General features: G+C 38.6%; 1 protein-coding gene across 1 annotated transcript; it reads left to right on the forward strand.

Annotated features, from left to right (window-relative positions):
- Positions 1-5858: 5858 nt before the first annotated feature.
- On the forward strand, positions 5859-6947 carry LOC132309451 (uncharacterized). The gene has a single exon (XM_059807758.1). It carries the CDS (start codon positions 5859-5861, stop codon positions 6945-6947), a length of 1089 nt encoding a protein of 362 aa, XP_059663741.1.
- The last annotated feature ends 16285 nt before the right edge of the window (positions 6948-23232 follow it).

Below are 23232 nucleotides of genomic sequence, written 5' to 3' on the forward strand. Positions count from 1 at the left end.
ACACTCCAATGACCCCTACTACCTGCCTTATTGTGCAATCCTACACTATACAACTAAAACTAACCGCTATACACCTCCTCAAGACTCTCTAGACAGCCGCGCCAACCCAAAACCCTACTCATTGACCGAGCCATGCAATCGACTCACCAAGAGTCAAGTATCTGGACACTCCTATAGCTATGAAATAGGAATCACTCATCGACAAACTAGTCTCTAAAACAGACTCTTACAACCCATGAACTAAATCACATCAAACAGCCGATCACCCAATACTAGCATAACTTCAGTCAATGCCTAAGTCACCCTAGATCTACAGAGTCCAACAAGTCCCCCCCTCAACAACCATAACCAACACATTGCCTTAGACCGTACTAGAATACTCGAAATACACGTTTACAACCAATAGACTACACTCGTGACTCTAGCAACCTCTATCATACGTATCACAAATCGGTTCGAAAAGAACCTCTGTACTAAACCATGACCCAAGTCACAAACACTAACCCCCTAAGGTCATACCTTTCTCTCACAAAACCCTCACTCTGTACACCTGATCTTACTACAAAACCCATACATTAACACATGAAACTCATACGTCTCACCCATGGACATCGTACTGTGCCATAGCAATCATTCGAAGGTCGTGCCCCAAGCACTATGCCCTAAAAATAACTAGAAAATTGAAGCAACCATGCACTGAATAGTTCGATCCATGAGCTAAAGACCTACGCCATTTGTTCGATAAGAACTGGCACCCAAACAACCCTGGAGTAATTGAGCTCCTCCCCTAATTAAGTCAAAACCTACACAACCATCAATGCTGCAATAAGTACTTTACTGTACCAGCAAGCATCCCGCATGCAACTGTATGTGCACACGTGAACACACATACATCATAGCCATACCCTATACCATAATATAATCGTGTCCCATCATTTAAAAGTAAATAAACACCCTGTCTTTCATTTTTAAAAAATTACTTGCATAACCATACCTAAATAATCGTCACAATACCATATAAAACATGCTTGCACCAACCGTGCTCACTATTTGCCACCTTATCATTTAAAATAAACCTATACACACCGTGCCTACCACTTGCCACTACCACATAAATCACATTTGTCATCATATCGCAATTAACATGGTTTCAATCATTTATACATTTCATCGACATAGCCATGTAACACACATTTTAGCAATTAAACATGTAAGCATGTGGACACTTAGCAAATAAACATGCCCTTTTAAAACCATAAACACAAGTACACAATCAATGCAAGTCGACCTTATACCCCATTTAGGTAAGCCACTACCCGTCATCCTAAAGGTTTTTGAACCATCACTCTGATACCAAATTTGAAACGACTCTAAAATGATACCAATTATAAAAAAAAATTCGGCATGACCTTTGCTAAAAAGGGTCCTACAACAACCTGTTAAAATGCATAAAAATGCAATGGCCTCTCTTAGACTCTCAAAACTTATCTAACCTATTCTAACACACAATGCAAATAATATATTTCAACATTCCTTTCATCCATTCATTATGCCTTAACATAGTTCTTTTCATGATGCAACAACCACATACCATTCAACTCAAACATCATAATTATAGTCCCAAAAACTTGGCTAAAATCAAAAGTCCATGTCTTACAACGTTTAGGCAACTTATATTAAAGTTATAACCCATGATTAGAGTTATAATAACAAGAGTCCATAAGTCTCAATACATAATACAATATGCAAAGTTTTACAAAAATAGAGGAACTTAGATAAAAAAAAAATAACAAAATAATCATCTAATCCATACTAGGCCTGTGGTGGAACGTCATCCGCCACTTCTTTTTCGTGACCTAAAAATGTTAATAAATAGAGGGATGAGCAAATTGCTCAATAGGTAGTGCCTCAGACACACCTCTTGTGACTCCATGAATCCAAGTAATGAATAGAAATAAAGGAAACTTGATCATGCTATATCGAGGAAGAATTCAATACAATTTCAAGGTTAAAAACAAATAATGTCATGCCATGAAATGCAATGCCATGCTATGTCGCTCCCCATTTCAAAATCACTTCCATTCATCACTTTTCAAACTGCTAATGTAACCCATCCCTCAGTACCCCCTTGGCGACACGAGAGAAGGATTGGCCACTGTCCCTGACCCTTGGTAGCCCTGCGGCATCATTTGGGCCGAGATAGTTCAACCATGCTAGGGGTTTTCCCTAATTTCCTCTGGGTCACATTAACGCCGCGGTCAGTACCCCTTGGCGTCCGTGTTTTCCCAAAATTCTTTAATATATTGAATCTTTTTCCCTACATCATTTTCTTTCCTTTTTAAATCATTTTCCCATTTCTTCCCAATGCTTATGCATGAATGCATCATACCATTTCATGCCATGTCAATTCTCATAATCATACATTTAATTCAAGTCCAAAGCACTTAGCATGCTTTACAAGAATTTCTAAAAAAAATATATATAACATGCTTGCATTCATCAATAATTAAGCATAATAAACATTTAGAAAATGAAATTAATTTATACAAGCATGCTATTTCATGTAATTTCTACTAAACATAGTCACATACTTTGTTTACAATAATTTAATCATTTTAAAAGAAAAATCAACACAATTAACATGCTAGACAACAATTCAAGAAGGAAAAATCACAAAGGAGCAAGAAATGCACATTAGAAACCCCTACCTCTTAAGATGCAAAAACTCCCAATTTTGTGCCCTAATTTCAAAATTACTAGGGTGCACCAAAACCACTTTTGCTCTAACCAAATCGAAGATCTCGATGCGCTCATTAATTTGCCGCAAACGGCATCTAAAAATTTCAAAAATTGAGGGAGAAATCTAGGATTGAAATTTAGAAGAAAAGAAAAAAGAAAAAGAACAAGAAAAGATAGAGAGAAATGCATAGCTGGGGAGAGAGAGAGAATAAGACCAAAGTGGTCTCTAGGCCATAAAAATGGTGGTGGTTGGTCCTACCACTTTTTAATTAAAATTTTCTTTTTATTCTTTTATTTTACACCATAGTTATATATATACACACATAATAAATCACATCCATATAAAACACATCAAATAAAATATATGAGATGCAAATGGGCTCAACCAGCACCCCCGTACGCGACAATTCTGACAGTGGCTCCCATAGAGGACAGTCCAGCCTAAAAAAAGGGAAAAATGCCAAAATGATCACCCTTATATTTCAAAGAGTCCTGAACTCAATGAAATACCCCAAACTAACTTACGGACACAACCGGCATACTTCATGGTGTTCGGCACACAAAACGAGAAAAGTCAAAAATGCCCTTACAATGACAAAAATTCCAAAAAATTGAAAATGATAAAATTCAAAAGTATTATAGTGCAGTGTCATGCAAATGTCGCTCCCCACTTCCGAAATATTTCAGTTTCAACTTCCAAAGCGTTAGTGTAATCCGACCTAAGGCACCTCCAAGGTGTCACGAAAAGGAGGATTAACTAACTATCCACGACCACAAGGCACCTCCAAGGCGTCGCATCTGGCCTAGTTAGCTTAACCACACCCCTTTCTAGACTACACTAACATCACGGACCACTAGGCACCTCCTAGGCGTCCTATTTTCGCAACACTTTTAGAAAACATTTTCCTAAAACAATTTCATTTGTTTTAAAACACTTTTCCCCCTTTTCTTTCCTAATGAATGCATGAACGGTTCATGCTTCAATTCATCAATTTAACCACAAAAGTTCACATATGCTTTTACAAATAAAATTACTAAAATACTGTAATGTTGTGATTTATATGTATATATATATATAATTAAGGTTAAAAGAAAAAGAAATAAAACAAGTGGGCCCCACCACTATTAAAAACATCAAAAAGGCCATAAGGCCATTACAGATGCTCTCTCTCGGCAGTTTCCAAGTTCTCTCCCTGGACCATTTGTTTTATTTTTTGCCTTCACCATTCAAACCTTGATCTTGCTTTTTCCTTTGGGAATTTGGTAGAACATTGTGAAGCAAAATTGTTGAGCTCGTCGAGGCCGTCAATTTCATAGGAACCAATCATCATTTGGTGCACTCCAAGGAGTTCAAAATTCTAGGGTTCTTGGGCTCAAATTGGGGGTTTTCATCAATTTGAGGTAGGGGTGTTCTAATATACAATTTCTTGGCCTTTGGTGAATTTTTCCCCTTAAATTTGATTCTAAGCATGCTAAATTTTAATTACTTAGCTTGTTATTGTTGTAGTTCTTTGTAATTATAATGATAATTGTGCTCCTTGTGTTATTTGAGTTCATATAAATGAGCATGCTTAGTGTTTAATGTGTTGTATGTTTCTATGATTATTTATTTATTTATTGTCTTGAAGAAAAATGGATGCTATGGTTATAAATAAATAAAGGAAAGGAATGTTTAGAAATTTTCATTAAATTGTGATGATAATGTAAATGGAAATGTGTGAAAATATATAGTTAAATTAATGATTTGAAGCATGAAGTATTCATGCATCCATTGGGAAAGAGAAAGGGGGAAAAATAATTGTTAGAACAAAATAAAAATTGTTTTGGGGAAAATATTTTCTAAAAGTGTTGTGAAAACCGGATGCCTAGGAGGCGCCTAGTGGTCCGTGATGTTGGTGTAGTCTAGAAGGGAATGTAGTTGAGTTGACTAGGCCTGGTGCGACGCCTTGGAGGTGCCTTGTGGTCGTGGATAGTTAACTAACCTTCCTTTCATGACACCATGGAGGTGCCTTGGGTCGGACTACACTAACGGTTTGGTTGTTGAAACAGAATTGTTTCAGAAATGGGGAGTGACATTTGCATAACATTGCACTTCATGACATCGTGGTAAATTTGTGATTGGTTGATATTTGTTATATAGTTGTTATTGTGGTTGAGAATGGGTGTTTTCGATGGATGATCCCGTTCACTTTTTATCTATTCATTGTATGAATTCACGGGGACATAAGAAGTGTGTCTTAGACACTTTCTACTGAGCTTATGCTCACCCCCTTATTTTTAACATTTTTTCATGATATGGAAAAGAGGTGGCGGACGACGGTCCACCACAGGTTTAGATGAGCTTGAAGACCCATTCTATTTTGTTATCTTTTGTATTAGACTCTAATATTTTGTAAATATAATATTAACTACCTTGTGACACTTTAGTTTAATTAGTATAATGTTGTAAGCTATGGACTTTTAATTCTAGCTACATTTTATGGACTATAATTTGATGTAACTTAAGTGGGTTCCATGTTTGGATGAGATGGAAGAATGGGACTTTTGTATGTATGTAACTATTTTGGGAATGTAGTATAATATTTGAATTGTGCGTTGGGACAGGATAAGTTAGATTTAAGGCCCAGTGAGGCCATTGCATTTATTTTTGTATTTCTACAGGTTGTTGAGGGACATTTTCTGCGGAAGTCATGCCAAAATTTTTATAGATTTTATTATTATTTTAGTATCTTTTCGAGTCGTTACAAATTTGGTATCAGAGCCATGGTTCGAGTACCATTAGAACGACGGGTAGAGGCCTACCTAGGATTGCATGGGGAGTTGAGTTATTTGCTTACTTGTTTAATTGCTTACGTGATTGCATGCTTATATGTTTATGTGTTAAGGTGTTTAATTATTTGAAAGGCATGCTTAATTGTTTAAATGCTTATATCATTACGTGTTAAGTGGTTAATGTTGTTGTATATTATTATGATTATGTTTATCCTTAGTTGGGTATTTTGGAAGTATGGAAAGTGTTTATGTGTTTCCATTCTTGTCAAATCATTCGTGTGAGGACTCCGTTCTCGTGCGTATTTTAGTGTCATCGTAATTGATCCGTTTCCTTTTCTTATAGCTTCATGGCAACACGAAGGGATCCCGGGGAAAGTTCTAGCTCCAATCCCTTGGAAAGGGATCAGGAGCAAGTTGAGGAAGATATCTTATTACGTGATTTGGTCCCACCAAGAGAGGGACAAGCGAAGGGGACTGTTGACCCACCTTTTCAGATAAATAGGGAGCAGTTGAGGCTAGCCATTCAGGAGGCTATTTTTGATGCATATCGACCGACAGGTGCGTCATCGTCACAGTTTGTGCCACCACCGGCACCACCACCACCACCTCCAAAGAAAAATGAGTTAGATGATACTCTTTACCACATTGCAAAGTTTGTGAAATTGATGCCAACTCTATTTGAGGGCGGTCCAGATCCGCTTGTTGTGAATAGTTTCATGGATAGGGTGGAGAAGCATATTAATGCCATGAATTTGGCAACGGCCAAGTTGAAGATTACATTGGCTACTTACAATTTTGTGGGTGATGCTGAGATTTTGTGGAAGACCGTTTCTTACACCCATAATATGGATACTATGACATATGCTACATTCAAGAAGTTGTATTATGAGAAGTACTTTCCAGCGCCTAAGCGGAGGGAACTAAAGAAGGAGTTTGATGGGTTAAAGCAAGGAAGTATGACAGTTACAGAGTATAAAAACAAGTTTACATCACTTTTGAGGTTTGCACCGGGAATTGCTAATGATGAAGAAGGAAAGATTGAGAAATTTGTTGATGGCCTTGATTTTACCATTAGGCCAATTGTAGCTGCTTCAGAACCGACAGAGTATACAAAAGCAGTGCGAAAAGCTTTAGTGGTTGAGGCTGAGAGTAAGGATAACAAGGCTATCAGGGAGTCCTACAAGCACAATAGGGGTATGAGTACTTTCTCTGAAGGTCAATCAAGTAAGAAGCAGAAGCATGAGCAGTCAGGGTTCAGAGGACAGCAGCCAGTCAGATCTGCACCCACAGCTTCAGTGTCCATGGGGTCTTTTAGACCGAATGTTACTTATTTCAGATGCGGGCAGTTGGGACATTACAAGTCCCAATACACTCAGACACAGGTAGCTCAGATGATTTGTTTCAAGTGTGGGCAGCCAGGGCATCACAAGTTCTAGTGTACTCAGATTCAGGTGGCGTCTAGTGGATGTTTCGGGTGTGGCCAGCAGGGCCATAGGGTGAAAGATTGTCTACAGCGGGGCAGTGGTTTGGGCAGAGGTGGAGGTTTACAGCAGAGGCAGATGTAGTCTGCCACAGTTCAGTCAGGGTTTCGACCACCACCACCACCTCAGCCGTCTCAGCCAACTATGTCAGCCCAGAGTTCTCGACCTGGTAGGGGAGCTTCTTCGAGTGCACCTACTCAGCAGTCTGGCTATCAGGCAGTAAGTTCTCAGGGGTAGAGGACCCAGGTAGCGTGTTGGCACTTACTCCAGCCGAGTCACCATCCAGTCCTTCAGTTGTCAGGGGTATGTTTCTTATGTCCCATTCTTGGGCTCGTGTATTATTTGATTTCGGTGCTTCTTATTCATTCATTGCTTTATCATTTGCACGGGCATTGGGTTTAGAGGTCAGTCAGTTAGACAGACAGCTTTGTGTTGACACGCCTATCGGGGGTTCAGTTGCTCTTAGTAGAGTTTGTAGGAGTTATTCCATCATAATTGTCGGACGTGTTCTTGAGTTCGATCTCATCCTTCTCGAGATGATGGGATTTGACGTCATTCTTGGGATGGACTGGTTGTCATCCTTCAGAGCTATCATTGATTGTTTCAGGGGCAGAGTTTCAGCGTGTACACCGGATGGGGATTGTTTCTGTTTTGTGGGAGATCGGTGTGATCCTCTCACTCATTCATTTTATGGTGTTAGGGGTCGAGATCGGCAGACATTCTTCTTGGCTAGTTTTTTCGCCGATGATGACGTTGAGTTTTATGGGGTTGATTATCCAGTAGCTGTGCGTGATTTTCTGGATGTGTTTCCGGAGGACTTGACTGAGTTGCCTCTACACCGAGAGGTAGAATTTGCTATTGATTTGATGCCTGGTACCGCGCCAATCTCTATGGCACCGTATCGTATGGCACCGATTGAATTAGAAGAATTAAAGAAGCAACTTGATGATTTAAGGATGAAAGGCTTTATCCGACCGAGTGTGTCACCGTGGGGTGCACCGGTCTTGTTCACTAAGAAGAAAGATGGTTCTTTGAGGTTGTGCATTGATTACCGAAAGTTGAATCATGCCACCATCAAGAACAAGTATCCTTTACCAAGGATAGATGATTTATTTGATCAGTTGAGGGGAGCCAGTTGTTTTTCGAAGATTGACTTGAGGTCAGGATATTATCAGTTACGGGTTAGAGAGGAGGATATTCCAAAGATCGCGTTTCGTACGCGGTATGGACATTACGAGTTCTTGTTATGCCTTTTGGTTTAACCAATGCGCCGGCGGCATTCATGGATTTAATGAACCGTGTCTTCCACGATTACTTGGATCAGTTTGTGGTAGTTTTTGTGGATGATATTCTTATGTATTCACGGACTCGGGAGGAGCACGAGGTCCATTTGAGTATAGTGTTGCAGATTTTACGGGAGCACCGTTTGTACGCCAAGTATGAAAAGTGTGAGTTTTGGTTACAAGAGGTGAAATTTTTGGGACATGTTGTCTCGGAAGGTGGGGTTTCAGTTGATCCTTCAAAAGTAGAGGCAGTTTTGAGTTGGGAGCAACCCAAGAATGTCTTTGAGATCCAGAGTTTCCTTGGCCTAGCGGGTTATTATCGGAGATTTATGAAGGATTTTTCCCGTTTGGCAGCTCCTATGACCAAATTGACCAGGAAAGGGATCAAGTTTGCATGGAATGAGGCCTGTGAGTCATCATTTCAAAACTTGAAAACAAGGTTGACTACGGCTCCGGTGTTGGTGATATCTGAGTGTGGTTTGGGTTATGTGATCTATTATGACGCCTCACGTGATGGTTTGGGGTGTGTACTGATGCAAGATGATAGAGTAGTGGCTTATGGGTCTCGACAGTTGAAGACTCACGAGCTTAACTACCTTACTCATGACTTAGAGTTAGCGGCAGTTGTATTTGCTTTGAAGTGTTGGAGACACTATTTGTATGGTGAGAGATTTGAGGTGTTCTCGGACCACAAGAGTCTCAAGTACCTTTTCTCCCAAAAGGACTTGAATAGCAGACAGAGGCGATGGGTTGAATTCTTAGAAGACTATAACTTTGATTTGCAGTATCATCCTGGCAAGGCAAATGTGGTAGCTGATGCTTTAAGCCGAAACTCTTGTGGGACTTTGGCTAGTTTAGCCATTCGGAAATGGAAGATGCTGGAAAATTTGGTTGAAATGGGATTGTATTGTTTTGATGATGATGATGATGGCAGTGAGTTAGCATTCTTGTTTAGTCTCGTGGCTCAACCCACTCTTGTTAGATGGGTGATTGAGTCACAGAGACAGGATTCAGATTTGGATGCCATTTACACTTTGATCTCCAGTGGCGAGATCGTGAAGGATTGGACCTTACATGCAGATGGAGGTCTACGGTTTAGGGGTTTGTTGGTTGTTCCTACAGTTTGTCGTGAGGATGTCTTACGGGAGTTTCATACTTCCCGCTTTGTAGTTCATCCGGGTGGTACCAAAATGTATCACAATTTGAGACGTCAGTATTGGTGGAATGGAATGAAGAATGATGTTACACAGTTTGTAGCTAAGTACCTTACCTGTCAGCAGGTGAAGGCCGAGCACCAGAGACCAGCTGGTTTATTGCAGCCATTGCCGGTAGCGCAGTGGAAATGGGAGGAGATTGCAATGGATTTTGTGACAGGTCTTCCTAGGTCACGGAGGGAAAATGAAGCCGTATGGGTCATTATCGATAGATTTACCAAGACGGCTCACTTCTTGCCTATTAAGGCAACAGATGATGCAGAGACACTCGGTGTACTTTATGTGAAAGAGATTGTGAGATTGCACGGAGTTCTAGTGGCTATTGTGTCGGATAGGGATGCTAAGTTCACCTCGAAGTTCTGGGAAGGACTTCAAGCAGCGTTTGGCTCAGCGTTGCACCTTAGTACTGCATTTCATCCATAGACGGACGGCCAGTCGGAGCGTACCATCCAGATCTTGGAGGATATGCTTCGAGCCTGTGTACTTGACTTGGGTGGTAGTTGAGAGGATCACCTTCCACTCATTGAGTTTGCCTACAACAATAGTTATCAGGCGAGTATTCAGATGGCTCCATTTGAGGCGTTGTATGGTAGACCTTGTAGGTCTCCTGTCTGTTGGACTGAGGTGGGCGAGACAACCGCCTTAGGACCCGACATTGTACTCGAGACTACCGAGAAGATTAAGCTGATCAGATAGAGATTGCTTACAGCTCAGAGCCGACAGAAGAGTTATGCAGATAGGCGGAGACGACCGCTATCCTTTGAGGTGGGAGACCATATTTTTCTTCGGGTTTCTCCAAGGAAGGGGTTGATGAGGTTCGGGAAGAGTGGCAAGTTGTCGCCACGATTTATTGGACCTTTTGAGATCTTGGACCGCGTAGGAGAGGTTGCCTACAGACTAGCATTGCCACCACAGATGGACAGGGTTCATAATGTCTTTCATGTGTCGATGCTATGGAAGTACGAGCCAGATCCGTCTCATATTTTGAGTTGGGTTGATGTGGACATTGATGAGGATGTTTCCTACGAAGAGGGACCAGTTCAGATTCTTGACACACAACAGAAGGTGTTGAGGGAAAAGACGATATCATTGGTAAAGGTTCTTTGGAAGCATCATGGAGTTGAGGAGGCTACTTGGGAGCTCGAACATGAGATTCGCTCCAAGTATCCAGAGTTGTTTTCTCCCTCAGGTATGGCCTGATTTCAGGAACGAAATCTTTTAAAGTTGGGGAGAATGTAATGTTGTGATATATATGTATATATATATAATTAAGGTTAAAAGAAAAAGAAATAAAACAAGTGGGCCCCACCACTATTAAAAACATCAAAAAGGCCATAAGGCCATTACAGATGCTCTCTCTCGGCAGTTTCCAAGTTCTCTCTCTGGACCATTTGTTTTATTTTTTGCTTTCACCATTCAAACCTTGATCTTGCTTTTTCCTTTGGGAATTTGGTAGAACATTGTGAAGCAAAATTGTTGAGCTCGTAGGGGCCATCAATTTGATAGGAACCAATCATCATTTGGTGCACTCCAAGGAGTTCAAAATTCTAGGGTTCTTGGGCTCAAATTGGGGGTTTTCATCAATTTGAGGTAGGGGTGTTCTAATCTACAATTTCTTGGCCTTTGGTGAATTTTTCCCCTTAAATTTGATTCTAAGCATGCTAAATTTTAATTACTTAGCTTGTTATTGTTGTAGTTCTTTGTAATTATAATGATAATTGAGCTCCTTGTGTTATTTGAGTTCATATAAATGAGCATGCTTAGTGTTTAATGTGTTGTATGTTTCCATGATTATTTATTTATTTATTGTCTTGAAGAAAAATGGATGCTATGGTTATAAATAAATAAAGGAAAGGAATGTTTAGAACTTTTCATTAAATTGTGATGATAATGTAAATGAAAATGTGTGAAAATATATAGTTAAATTAATGATTTGAAGCATGAAGTATTCATGCATCCATTGGGAAAGACAAAGGGGGAAAAATAATTGTTAGAACAAATAAAAATTGTTTTGGGGAAAATATTTTCTAAAAGTGTTGTGAAAACCAGACGCCTAGGAGGCGCCTAGTGGTCCATGATGTTGGTGTAGTCTAAATGGGAATGTAGTTGAGTTAACTAGGTCGGGTACGACGCCTTGGAGGTGCCTGGTGGTCGTGGATAGTTAACCAACCTTCCTTTCGTGACGCCATGGAGGTGCCTTGGGTCGGACTACACTAAAGGTTTGGTTGTTGAAACGGAATTGTTTCGGAAATGGGGAGTGACATTTGCATAACATTGCACTTCATGACATCGTGGTAAATTTGTGATTGGTTGATATTTGTTATATACTTGTTATTGTGGTTGAGAATGGGTGTTTTCCAATGGCATAATCCCGTTCACTTTTTATCTATTCATTGTATGGATTCACGGGGACATAAGAAGTGTGTCTTAGACACTTCCTACTGAGCTTATGCTCACCCTCTTATTTTTTACATTTTTTCAGGATATGGAAAAGAGGTGGCGGACGACGGTCCACCACAGGTTTAGATGAGCTTGAAGACCCATTCTATTTTGTTATCTTTTGTATTAGACTCTAATATTTTGTATATGTAATATTAACTACCTTGTGACACTTTAGTTTAATTAGTATAATGTTGTAAGCTATGGACTTTTAATTCTAGCTACATTTTATGGACTGTAATTTGATGTAACTTAAGTGGGTTCCATGTTTGGATGAGATGGAGGAACGGGACTTTTGTATGTATCTAACTATTTTGGGAATGTAGTATAATATTTGAATTGTGCGTTGGGACAGGATAAGTTAGATTTAAGGCCCAGTGAGGCCATTGCATTTATTTTTGTATTTCTACAGGTTGTTGATGGACATTTTCTGCGGAAGTCATGCCGAAATTTTTATAGATTTTATTGTTATTTTAGTATCTTTTCGAGTCGTTACAAATACACTACTCATGCTTTCATTCCACATTATTCTAGTACATTAGGTATACAAATCATAAATTCCATTTCACATAGGCGTGCTTAATCACAACATATCAAATAACACCTTGTCACAACTTCATATATGGCATTTAAGCAATTTCCAAGAACTTAGACTAATTAAGCATGCATCTTAACAAATTATAAGAAATTAACTCATAAAAATATAAGAATACCATGTATTAGAGACCCCTACCTTAATGGATGAGAAAAGCCCTAATTTTTCCCAATTTAAGCCCTAATTTAAAATCTAAGGGTTGGCCAAAATAGTGCTTAGCCGCTACCAAAAGGAAGATCTCAGCAAGCTCTCTAACTTTGATCAAGGAAGTGCTATCAAATTCCCACAATTGCTAGGCTTAATTAAGCCTTAAAATTGAAGAAGAAAAGAAAAAGAAAAAGAATTGCAAGAGGGAGGAGAGTGTCGGGTAGAGAGAGGGAGAATGAGACCACAATTTGGTCTCTTAGCCATAAAAGGACTTAGTGGTAGGTCCCATCACTAAGAAAAATCCAACTCTTATATTTTTCCACCACAAAATCCATGTGTACACTAATTAAACTACCACCACACAAAATTAACTCATAACATAAAATTATGCACTAAATAAATATGCATGAAAACGATTCCGGTAACGAGTCCCACACGAAACCTTTCACCTTGAAAAAAATGAAAAAATGCCGACATGGCAACCGGTGTGCTTTCAAGAGTCCTAACCTCAAGTAAATGTCCTAAACAACTCTCAGATATTCCCGGCACACCACACAGTGTCCAGTACCCAAATCGAGAAAAGACAAAAATGCCCTTGCAAAAAGGGAAAATTCTAGAAAATGGAAAAAAGCGAAAATCGGAAACATTACAGAAAATGCCCTCACAAAAACAGAAAATTCTGAAAAATGGAAAATGGTGAAAAATAGAAACATTACAGATTCTTCTGATTATCCTTTTTTTTCTCTTTCCAGTTTGCTAAGAAAATGTGGTCTTAGTTTGCAGACCTTTTTCATTCGAAATGAAGCTCCATTGATTCATTTGATTAGTTAGTGTATTGGTTTACTTCAAAAGGCAATTCTAAACACCATAAATTCTCCAAAATTTACTTACACTCGGAGAATATGGTGTAATAAAAAGCAAGTTATTCATGATGGAGTGGTTCAAGATGCTGTTTAATGTGCTAAGACAGCTGTTTTTGAAGGCCGTGAAGTTCTGAAGCTCAAGTGATAGAACATTTAGGACTATATGAAACGGCAGGACTAGTTTGGGTGCTTGGTGGTACTTCTGGTTGTTAATAATGCTCATATGTTGTGGTGGAATTCTAAAATTCAGTTACCAGCTGTGGGATTTTGTAGTTTGCTTATTCTGTGATGTTATGTGGCTTTCTCCTGTTTTGTTTATGTCACGACCCTTAAATGATACCAATTCTAAAAAAAAATTCGACATGACCTCTACTAAAAAGGGTCCTACCAAAACCTGTTGAAATGCATAAAAAAAAAAAATTTTAATAGCCTAACTAGACCATAAACTAATCTATCCTATCCCAATGCATAATGCAAACAATATACCAATTCCCAAAATAACTATATACATATATTCAGAGTCCCTTCCCTCCAATTCCTTCAATAAAATAAAAAACATGGAAATGTCAGTCCATTACTTAGTCCCATACTCCTTTACAAGGAACATAATCCAATTACATTAATTTACAGTCCATGAAATACAGCTGAAATCAAAAGTCCATAATTTACTACATTATACAAATTATACTAAAGTTTTACCGAATAATCAAAATTTACATTTACAAAATATTAAAGTTGTAAAACAAAAATAGTAAAATATAAATTTCCAATCTTGTCTAAACTTGTGGTGGATGGTCATTTGCCACCTCCTTTCCGTGTCCTGAAAAATATTAATAATAAGGGGGGAGCAAAATTACTAGTAGGTGGTGCTTAAGACACAGCTCTTGTGACTCCGTGAATCCAAACAATGAATAGGAATAAAGGATGGGGGTCATACTATGTCGGGAAAGAATACAACATTAATTCCAATTTTCAAATAAACAATGTCGTGCCATGATATGCCTTGCCATGTATGTCACTCCCTACTTTCAAAATCCAAATCCATCACTTTTCAAATTGTTAATATAACCCGTCCGTTGGTGACTCTACAGTGACACGAAAGAAGGATTGGCTACTGTCCCTGACCCTTGGTACCCCTGTGGCATCATTTGGGGCTCAGATAGCTCAACCATGCTAGGGTGTTTTCCCTAATTCCCTTTAGGTTACATTAACACAACGGCCCTTTGATGACTCCGCAGCGACCTGGTTTTTCTCAAAACCATTTAATCAATATTTCTTTTCAAAAATCCCTTTTTTTTTCTTTTCTTTTTTTTTTTTTTTTTCAAATAATTTCCCTTCATTCATACCCAATGAAATGCATACATGTCTCATACTTTCAATGCTATGATAATAAGGGATTTTCATACAACACAATTAAGCATGCTTTACAATAATTCTAAGAAAATTACACATGCTTCCATATATCATTTTTAACAATTTATCAACACAAAAAACATAGAAAATCAACACTTAGGCATGCTTTTCATACAAATCAACTAATACATAAAATCAAGAACTTTGTACACCACAATTAAATCATTTAGGGATAATCAACACCAATTAAACATGTTAACAACAAGTATTAAGAGATTAACTCACATAGGTACAAGAAAACATGAATTAGAGACCCCTACCTCAAGGAGGATGAAAAACCCCCAAAATGGGTCTCAAAACCAGAATCCCGAGTTGGCACTAAAACTGAAATCGCTTATATGGATGTGAAGATCTTGCCGTACTCTTCGAATTGAATTAAACGACTTCCAAAACTTCCAAGTAATGAAGAAGGAATCTATGTTTAAAGTTTGAAATAAAAAAGAAAAAGAAAAAGGAAAGTGTGAGAGAGAAACCAGCGGGAGAGAGAATGTGAAGAAGAGAAATGTGAGACCAATGTGATCTCTTGACCACTTAAAGTGGTACTGGGCCCCACCCCAAAATAAATTTTTTTCCTTTTTTCTTTTATTTCCATTTCACACCACACACATACATATATACACATTTAATTCACAATCACTTTAAACACAATAAATAAAATAAATATGATGCAAATGGACCCAACTAAAATCCTCGTATGCAATAATTTCGGTAGCTGGTCACACACGGGACCATCTGGCCTTAAAAGCGAAAAAAATGAAAAAATAACAACCTTGCATTTCAAAGAGTCCTAAACTCAATGAAATGCCCCAATTAATTCTCAAACACAACTGGCACACTCCACAGTGTCCAGTACGTAAAACGGCAAACAACGAAAATGCCCTCGCAACGACAAAAATTTTGAAAAATGAAAAAATGGTAAAAAATGGAAACATCATAATCTACCCTCCTTAGGAAGAAGGCCCACAGCCACACACTCTCTAAGAACACCTCACAAAATTCTGAGACTATAAACCCACTGACATTATTGCCTTTGATACTAGATGTCACCAAGCAATCACACACCACTACTATTAAAACCCAATGCGGATACCCATCTCTCCCTTCATCATAACACAAGACCAACTAAACTTTGAGTCTGGCTCAAAACAGACATTAGCCTACTCGACACATTCACGAAAGGCTCCAAAACCCTAGAAAAGAACATTCATCAGACCATCGAATAAAACAACATCTAACCTCAACTCATTCATTAAAGGACATACAAAATCCCAATTCTATACATCCCTATCAGACTAAGCACTTGGTATCTAACACGTAGCTACATCATCACATAACCGCACCAATAACTACTAATCGTACTATATGACAACCATTACACCCAAAACTTCAAGACGATTAAACAATGAATCCCCCAATAATTTCATAAACATTAGTTACCAAATCAGTAAAGCACACTATGCTGCACCCAGGGCATAAATCCTCAAAACAAGATCTTTAATTATCAAACGGATTGGATACTTGGTCCCACCTAACATACCTCATCACCTGAAACAAACCACCTGAATCCACTCCACCACACTGACACACGCCCAATACCATACTCTCACTGTTCATGATAATTTAAAGCAATCATTGACCTTTGACCCGACATCGTGCTAAAGAGGGATTGATTCAAGAGAAATGGTTGGCCAAGCCATCCTTATCCTCGATCCGGTCTCAACACAGACGTCGTTCTTGTCCTCAGTCCCACACCTCAAGTACAATCTCACACAGTTCACAAAACAACAATGAGATCCACTCGCTATCAATCCATTACTCTACATAACTTCAACAACTATACAGTTATATACCTATTCTTTATAATCTCAATCATACCTCAACCATATAACCATAACTAAAACGACAAGGTACCAACTGTCTCAATCATCGATCAGCATCAAAGCTTTCTAATCTTCTCATAGTACCCATATTAGGTAAACAACTCCATAACATCATTCGATTCAATTCTGACCTCATCAAAACACACAATATGACTATCTCATGTTTGAAACCTCGAAACCAAAGTCAATCATTCCCATTATTCTTCAATAAAATCCCATATTAACTTTCTAATTGCATAACGTTCAAACAAAACCAACATTTGTCCTCAAGACACTACTCAAATCAACATCAATAAAAACACCCGAGTACATGACTCATATTACATCATCTTATCATCCTCGAATGTACAGTTCACGATACATCCCCTAGCCACCATTACTGGTACTAAACATCGGAAACACAACTCCTATTCAGCGACCCGTGCCACGCATTCTACCAGTCAAAATCACTCTCAAAACAAGCACTACAAGAACCCAAGACTCCACCTCCCTCTGTGGAAGTGAGTCAACCCATTCAATCAGGATTTCCACCAACAAACTCTAACAATGCTACAAATCCCACACTGATCCGTCCAACCATAGATAAGCATAACTCTTAAAAGGAGGACAAAACTCATGACAAACGACGCCCTTGTCAGGACCCGAATAAACGAAAAGGGTAACGAATCCAGCTCTCACAAGAGACTGATGACTCGCACCTAAATGCACCCAACAATCTATCATATGCTACTCTAACCATGGACACCTAATCTAAGTGACCTCACCACTAACAGACCGTCCTACACAATCAACCCAGAAACCTCGCACATGCTTCTCCGCAACACTATGTTAACCAAACCAATCAGATAAAAGCACCAACACCCTCAACATACTAACACTAGGAACCATTACTACACGTTGGACACCGCGTCCCATCCTACCCAATAATCTCCCAATGAGAAACTCAATAAAATACAACGATACATGGTCACCCATTCCACCTATACCCTTTGAAAGCGACACTGCCTTAATCACCATGTGCACAAAGCCCGTGACCTCAATCACAAGACCCACTGACTCGCCAAAAGAAAAGGGTGCCTATCTGGCAACATCATCCTTACTGACTCTAATAACTACACCACCCATAATCGCTTCAACTGGCACGCCATCCATCACCTAATTGACAACACACAACAAACAACTCATAATTTCCAAACAGCATTTGGATCATACCTTAAACCATTATGCTCATCAACACTAAGCATCATACTACAACACCATAACACCTCTGCTGCCAGTTATTCCAACCCCAGTTCTATCCTATCATCCCACCGGACCGTCAAACCACTATTAAAGGATTTTTCCTCGAATATCCTTAAGACAATATCATCGTAACAAAAGAACAAGCATTACTCTCGATACTCCCCATAATGATTACTGCATTCTACTAGAAAAAACCTCAATATCATAATACCATGCCGATAAATCCTCAAAACAAAAATGAGCATAAAGCTTAGAATGCTCAACACCTAACTATCACCTCAATACCATCAATGATGCCATCAATCATTAACGTTTAACCAACAACTTAATCCACTCCTTTTAAGGCGATCTACGTGCTTAAATGAGAAAACCTCATACTCCAGGTTCAACGTCACTACCTCCCATCTTCATTGTTCTTTAGAACATTCTTGGCCCCGACAAAAAATTAAATGGGGCTATCAACTAACCTACAAAATCAATCTGGTCCCAATCACCCCAATCATTAGTCTATCTCTTCGAATCCTCAAAAAACTATATAACACAATACTCACTAGCTATCACTTCATCCATAAATAACCAAGCACCCCAATAACCCCATACTACCTGCTTTATCGTATAACCCTGCACTACATAGCTAAAACTGATAGCTATACCTCACCTCGGGACCTTCTAGACAGCTGTGCCAACCCCCACTCATCGACTAAGCCATACAACTGACTCACCGAGAGTCGATTACCCGTAACATGCTCCTGTAACTATCCTAAATGAGAATCACTCCTCGACAAACCAGCCTCTAAAACAGATTCTTTCAAGACCATGAAATGATCTACATCAGATAACCAGTCCTAAATCACTATAGACCTGCATGATCCAACAATTTCCCATGACAATCAAAACCAACACACTTCCTTAAGCCGTTCAAAAATACTCAAAATACACATTTACAATCCATAGACTACATTTGTGACTCAAACAACCCTCGTCACACCTATCACGACCGGTTCGAAAAGAACCACCACACCAAACCGTAACTTAAGTCGTAAACAATGACCTCCTAAAGTCATACCAAAACCCTCACTCGTACACTTGACCTCTACGGTTACCAGAACCATACACCAATTTATGAAACTCACACACAACAAGGGCACCTTGCCATGAAATATGAACTTGTTTTAAAGTCGTGCTTTAAGCACCGCATAAAATGCAACTAAGAAGATCATGATGACTATATGCTAAATAGCTCAATCCACGAGCTAAGAGCCCATGCCATTAGTTCGATAAGAATCGGCACCGAAACAACCTTGGAGCAACCGAGCTCTTCGCCTACTCAAGTCAAAACTTACACAACCCTCAATGCTGTGACAAATACCACACCGTACTAGCAACCATCCCAATGTTTAACCGTATAACCAAATAAGAATAAAGCCATATACGTATACAAAATGAATGAAACCCATAATACTACACGAAACACGTTGGCATATACCATGCTCATTACTTGCCACATTAGTATTTAAACACATAAGCATTTAGCAATTAGGTATGTCCTCAAAGCTGTAAACATATAAGTATGTGATCAAGTAAGCAAATAAACAGGTAAGCAAGTAAACAAGTAGGCATGCTTATCAAACATTTAAACACTATAACACGTAGCACATAATCATACAATTCAACTTCCCCATGCAATTCCAAGTAGGCCTTTACCCGTCGTCCTAATGGTATTTGAACTATTGCTTTGATACCAAATTTGTCACCACCCTAAAATGATACCAATTCTAAAAACAAATTCAGCATGACCTCTACTAAAACGGGTCCTACCACAACCTGTTGAAATGTATAAAAAAATACTGGAATGGCCTCACTTGGCCATAAACTAATCTATCATGTCCCAACGTATAATGTGATCGGTTAGTCAATTAACATCAACCTTCGCAATAGCACGAATCATTGTAAAATAGGGCTATTGGTCGGGTAAGTCGAACCACTGGGACTGCGCTAGTCTAATACAACCTAAATGTCTAGAATCATTATAGAATGATGAGGGAGGTTTATAAAAGGTTTGTGTGTTTGTCACTAAACTAAGAAATTGAAATGCATAAAATAATAAATTGCAATTAAATTAAAGGAAGTGAGATACAAGTAGAAAATACTAGGAAGATGAATCCACACTACACCCTAAGTACATGCTAGACTAAGGCTAAATTGGGGAGGTACAATGTATAAAATGGTCATGGAATATATAACAACACTATGTTACCATACACTCTTGGAAAAGTTCATTAAATCATTAAACAAGAATAATCCCTAAAAAATTCATACATTTGAGCTACCTAAACTAAAGTGTAGCCCTCAACATATTCACTCAAGCAAGAACTATCAAGTTTATAACCAAATGATAAAGCACATGAGGTAGGAAACTAGCATAACCCATCAAAGGAAATTCCTAAGCAATGGACTATCCAATTTTCTAACAACATGCCTTGAAAACAAATCATAGTTTGATTCCCATTGTCACTATGAGAATGCAAGCAATAAGATTAATACAAAGATCATTAAGACAAGCAAAAGAAACTCGCATTAATCATTTAAAAGTGTTAGAATTCATTACATGAGATAATATGCTCTAACTATGAAAATGCCAAAAGTATACATCATAATCCCCAACATAGCCTAATCTAAAACATGAACAACAAGGGGAGGCTTCATCACCTCCCTAGGTGTGGTTTAGTTACCCATGACTACAAGGAATGAAGAAGAAGAAGAAGCCTCCATCTCCATTTTCGAGCTCCTACTGTAGAACTCAAGAACACCACCCTCTCTTTTTTCTCTTCTCTCTCCTCTAATCTTGTAAATGTGAGATATATCTTGTTTGTGTGGTTCCCCTCCTTTGTATAGACATCTCCCTCCACTAAACAAGGCACAGAAATCCACCAAAAGACATCTCCAACCAACCCATAAAGATGAAATCAGAAATGAGGGAAACAAGGTGCAAGTGGGCTGAAGTGATGGTTCCCAGAGAGTATTCTGCCCATAGTTCGAGCGCTCGAACTAAGCACTTCGAGCGCTCGAAGTCAACTTACTCAGCTTTGAGATGCTTTGGTAAAATGGCCATAACTTTCTGCTCCGAACTCCAAATGATGAACCGTTTGAAGATTTGGAAAGCTAATTCAAATCTCTAAGTATGCCATGTTTTAATGGAAGTCCAGTTCTCAAGTTTGGTGGGTCTAAAATGAAGAGAAAAGTCGAACTTCACTGCTGCCAGGCTGTTCTGTGTACCTTTGGTAAAAATGACATAACTCTTTGCTCCGAACTCCAAATGAGGCAAACTTTATGTCTATGGAAAGCTGACTCATAGCCCTTCATATTTCATGTTTTACTAAAGACCAAATTTGCATATAAAAAGGGTCATAATTGGAGGCCAAAGTCTGATGGAAAATGAATCGGCGCCCGCACTGTTACAACCTTGCACCAATTTGCTACTTGCAACCTGAAATGATTTGGCTCGGCCCGAAGACGCAGCAATTCTTCCCAGAACTTTTTATATAGAGCGTCATGAGTCCCATGGATCATTAATCTTGGCCAAAATGAAGGTCCCTGGCAACGGCGTGCTTAATTTTTTAAGAACTCGTCAAAGCATCTCTTTTAACTCTCTTTGGGGAACCAACCTGAAAATAAACAAAAGCATGCAAATGAAGCTAATCTATATAAAATAATCAAATAATGGACTTAATTAATGCAAATAAGGGTGCTTGAATATGCAATATTCGGCGCTTATTACACCCCCAAACTTACATTTTGCTAGTCCCTTAGCAAAACTAGAATGAAAACACTTAATGAAATGACAACAAATCTCCTCGTTCGTGGGAGTGACGGTTGCATTTAGCATATGCAATAAGCCTTTTAAACCCCTAGGCATCCCTAGAGGACGAGTGAAGTCTCGTGAGGGTTTAACAGAAATGTTACCCACAAACATCAAACATGGTGCATAAAGTTGCACAAAGTTCATCTTCAAACTTGGAACATAGAGAACATTGGAGATGGAATCATTATGAAGACTACCGTGTTTATATGAGGCCTTGATATACAAAATGGAAAAAACATCTTTCAATTCTCATGCATCAACATCATGGTCCATATAAATACTTCAATTGTCATATCTATAATAGAAATCAACTCTAGCTTCAGTGAAAGTGAACCGGATTCCTAACATGTGGCGTTTACCTTCTTTTTCCAATTTCATAACACAAGTCTTCAAATCATTGAATTTCCTTTTTGAATGAGGTCTCTAAGGCATGAATTTATTTACCATACAACTTTTTGTTGCTTTTTTTTTTTTTTTTTTTTTTTTTTTTTTTTTTTTCTTTTTTTTTTAGATGATATATATTATGGTCGTGCAATGCCGAAGTCCCTTAAGCTTTCTAACCAACCCATGTAGCAAGTGTTAAGCCAGCAACTCCCAAACCTGATGGCTTTAGGGTGCTAAGTGTAAGGACACTCCAAGGGCTTAATAACTCGAGTTGGAAAGGCTACAAACTCCAACGAACCATATTTAATTTTTTTTATTTCGTGAATGACCGTGCAATGCCTAAGTCCTTTAAGCTGTCTAACTAACCCATGTAGCAAGTGTTAGGCCAACAACTCCCAAACCAGATGGCTTTAGGGTGCTAAGTGTAAAAACACTCCTAAGGCTTAATAACTCGAGTTAGCAAGGCTACGAACTTAAACTGGCCATTATCTTTATCTATATATATATATATATATATATATTTTTCAATGCCAAAGATATCCATTCATTAGGGTCATCAATTCAAATCAACAAAGTCATGGTCAAGGTAAATCGGATTGCATGCCTCACAATTAAGTTTCCGGTGTGCATATGTGAAGTGTGAAGCATAGAAAAGAGTGATACTCGAAGACAATCTAATTGAAGTATTTATACAAACCATTTTGAATCCACATGTTCATTTCAAATTTTCCTCATTTCATAACTATCATTTACCCCTATACACAAAGTATTCAACACATGCTTCAATCGCCAACAAGTTCCAAGACTACAAAATCATTTCTTCCATTTTTTTTAAAATTTTCAATTTTATACCAATCTATTTAAACAAAATAGCAAATGCAAACACTATACAATACACAATACCCTACACTATACCCC

The sequence above is a fragment of the Cornus florida genome, unplaced genomic scaffold (assembly GCF_030987335.1).
Source record: "Cornus florida cultivar Cherokee Brave unplaced genomic scaffold, ASM3098733v1 CherokeeBrave_3.0.0_Hap2_Chr05, whole genome shotgun sequence".
NCBI classification, from domain to species: Eukaryota; Viridiplantae; Streptophyta; class Magnoliopsida; order Cornales; family Cornaceae; genus Cornus; species Cornus florida.

Excerpts from the sequence above, each read along its gene's own strand:
- LOC132309451 (XM_059807758.1), top strand. The coding sequence starts at position 5,859 with ATGGCAACACGAAGGGATCCCGGGGAAAGTTCTAGCTCCAATCCCTTG.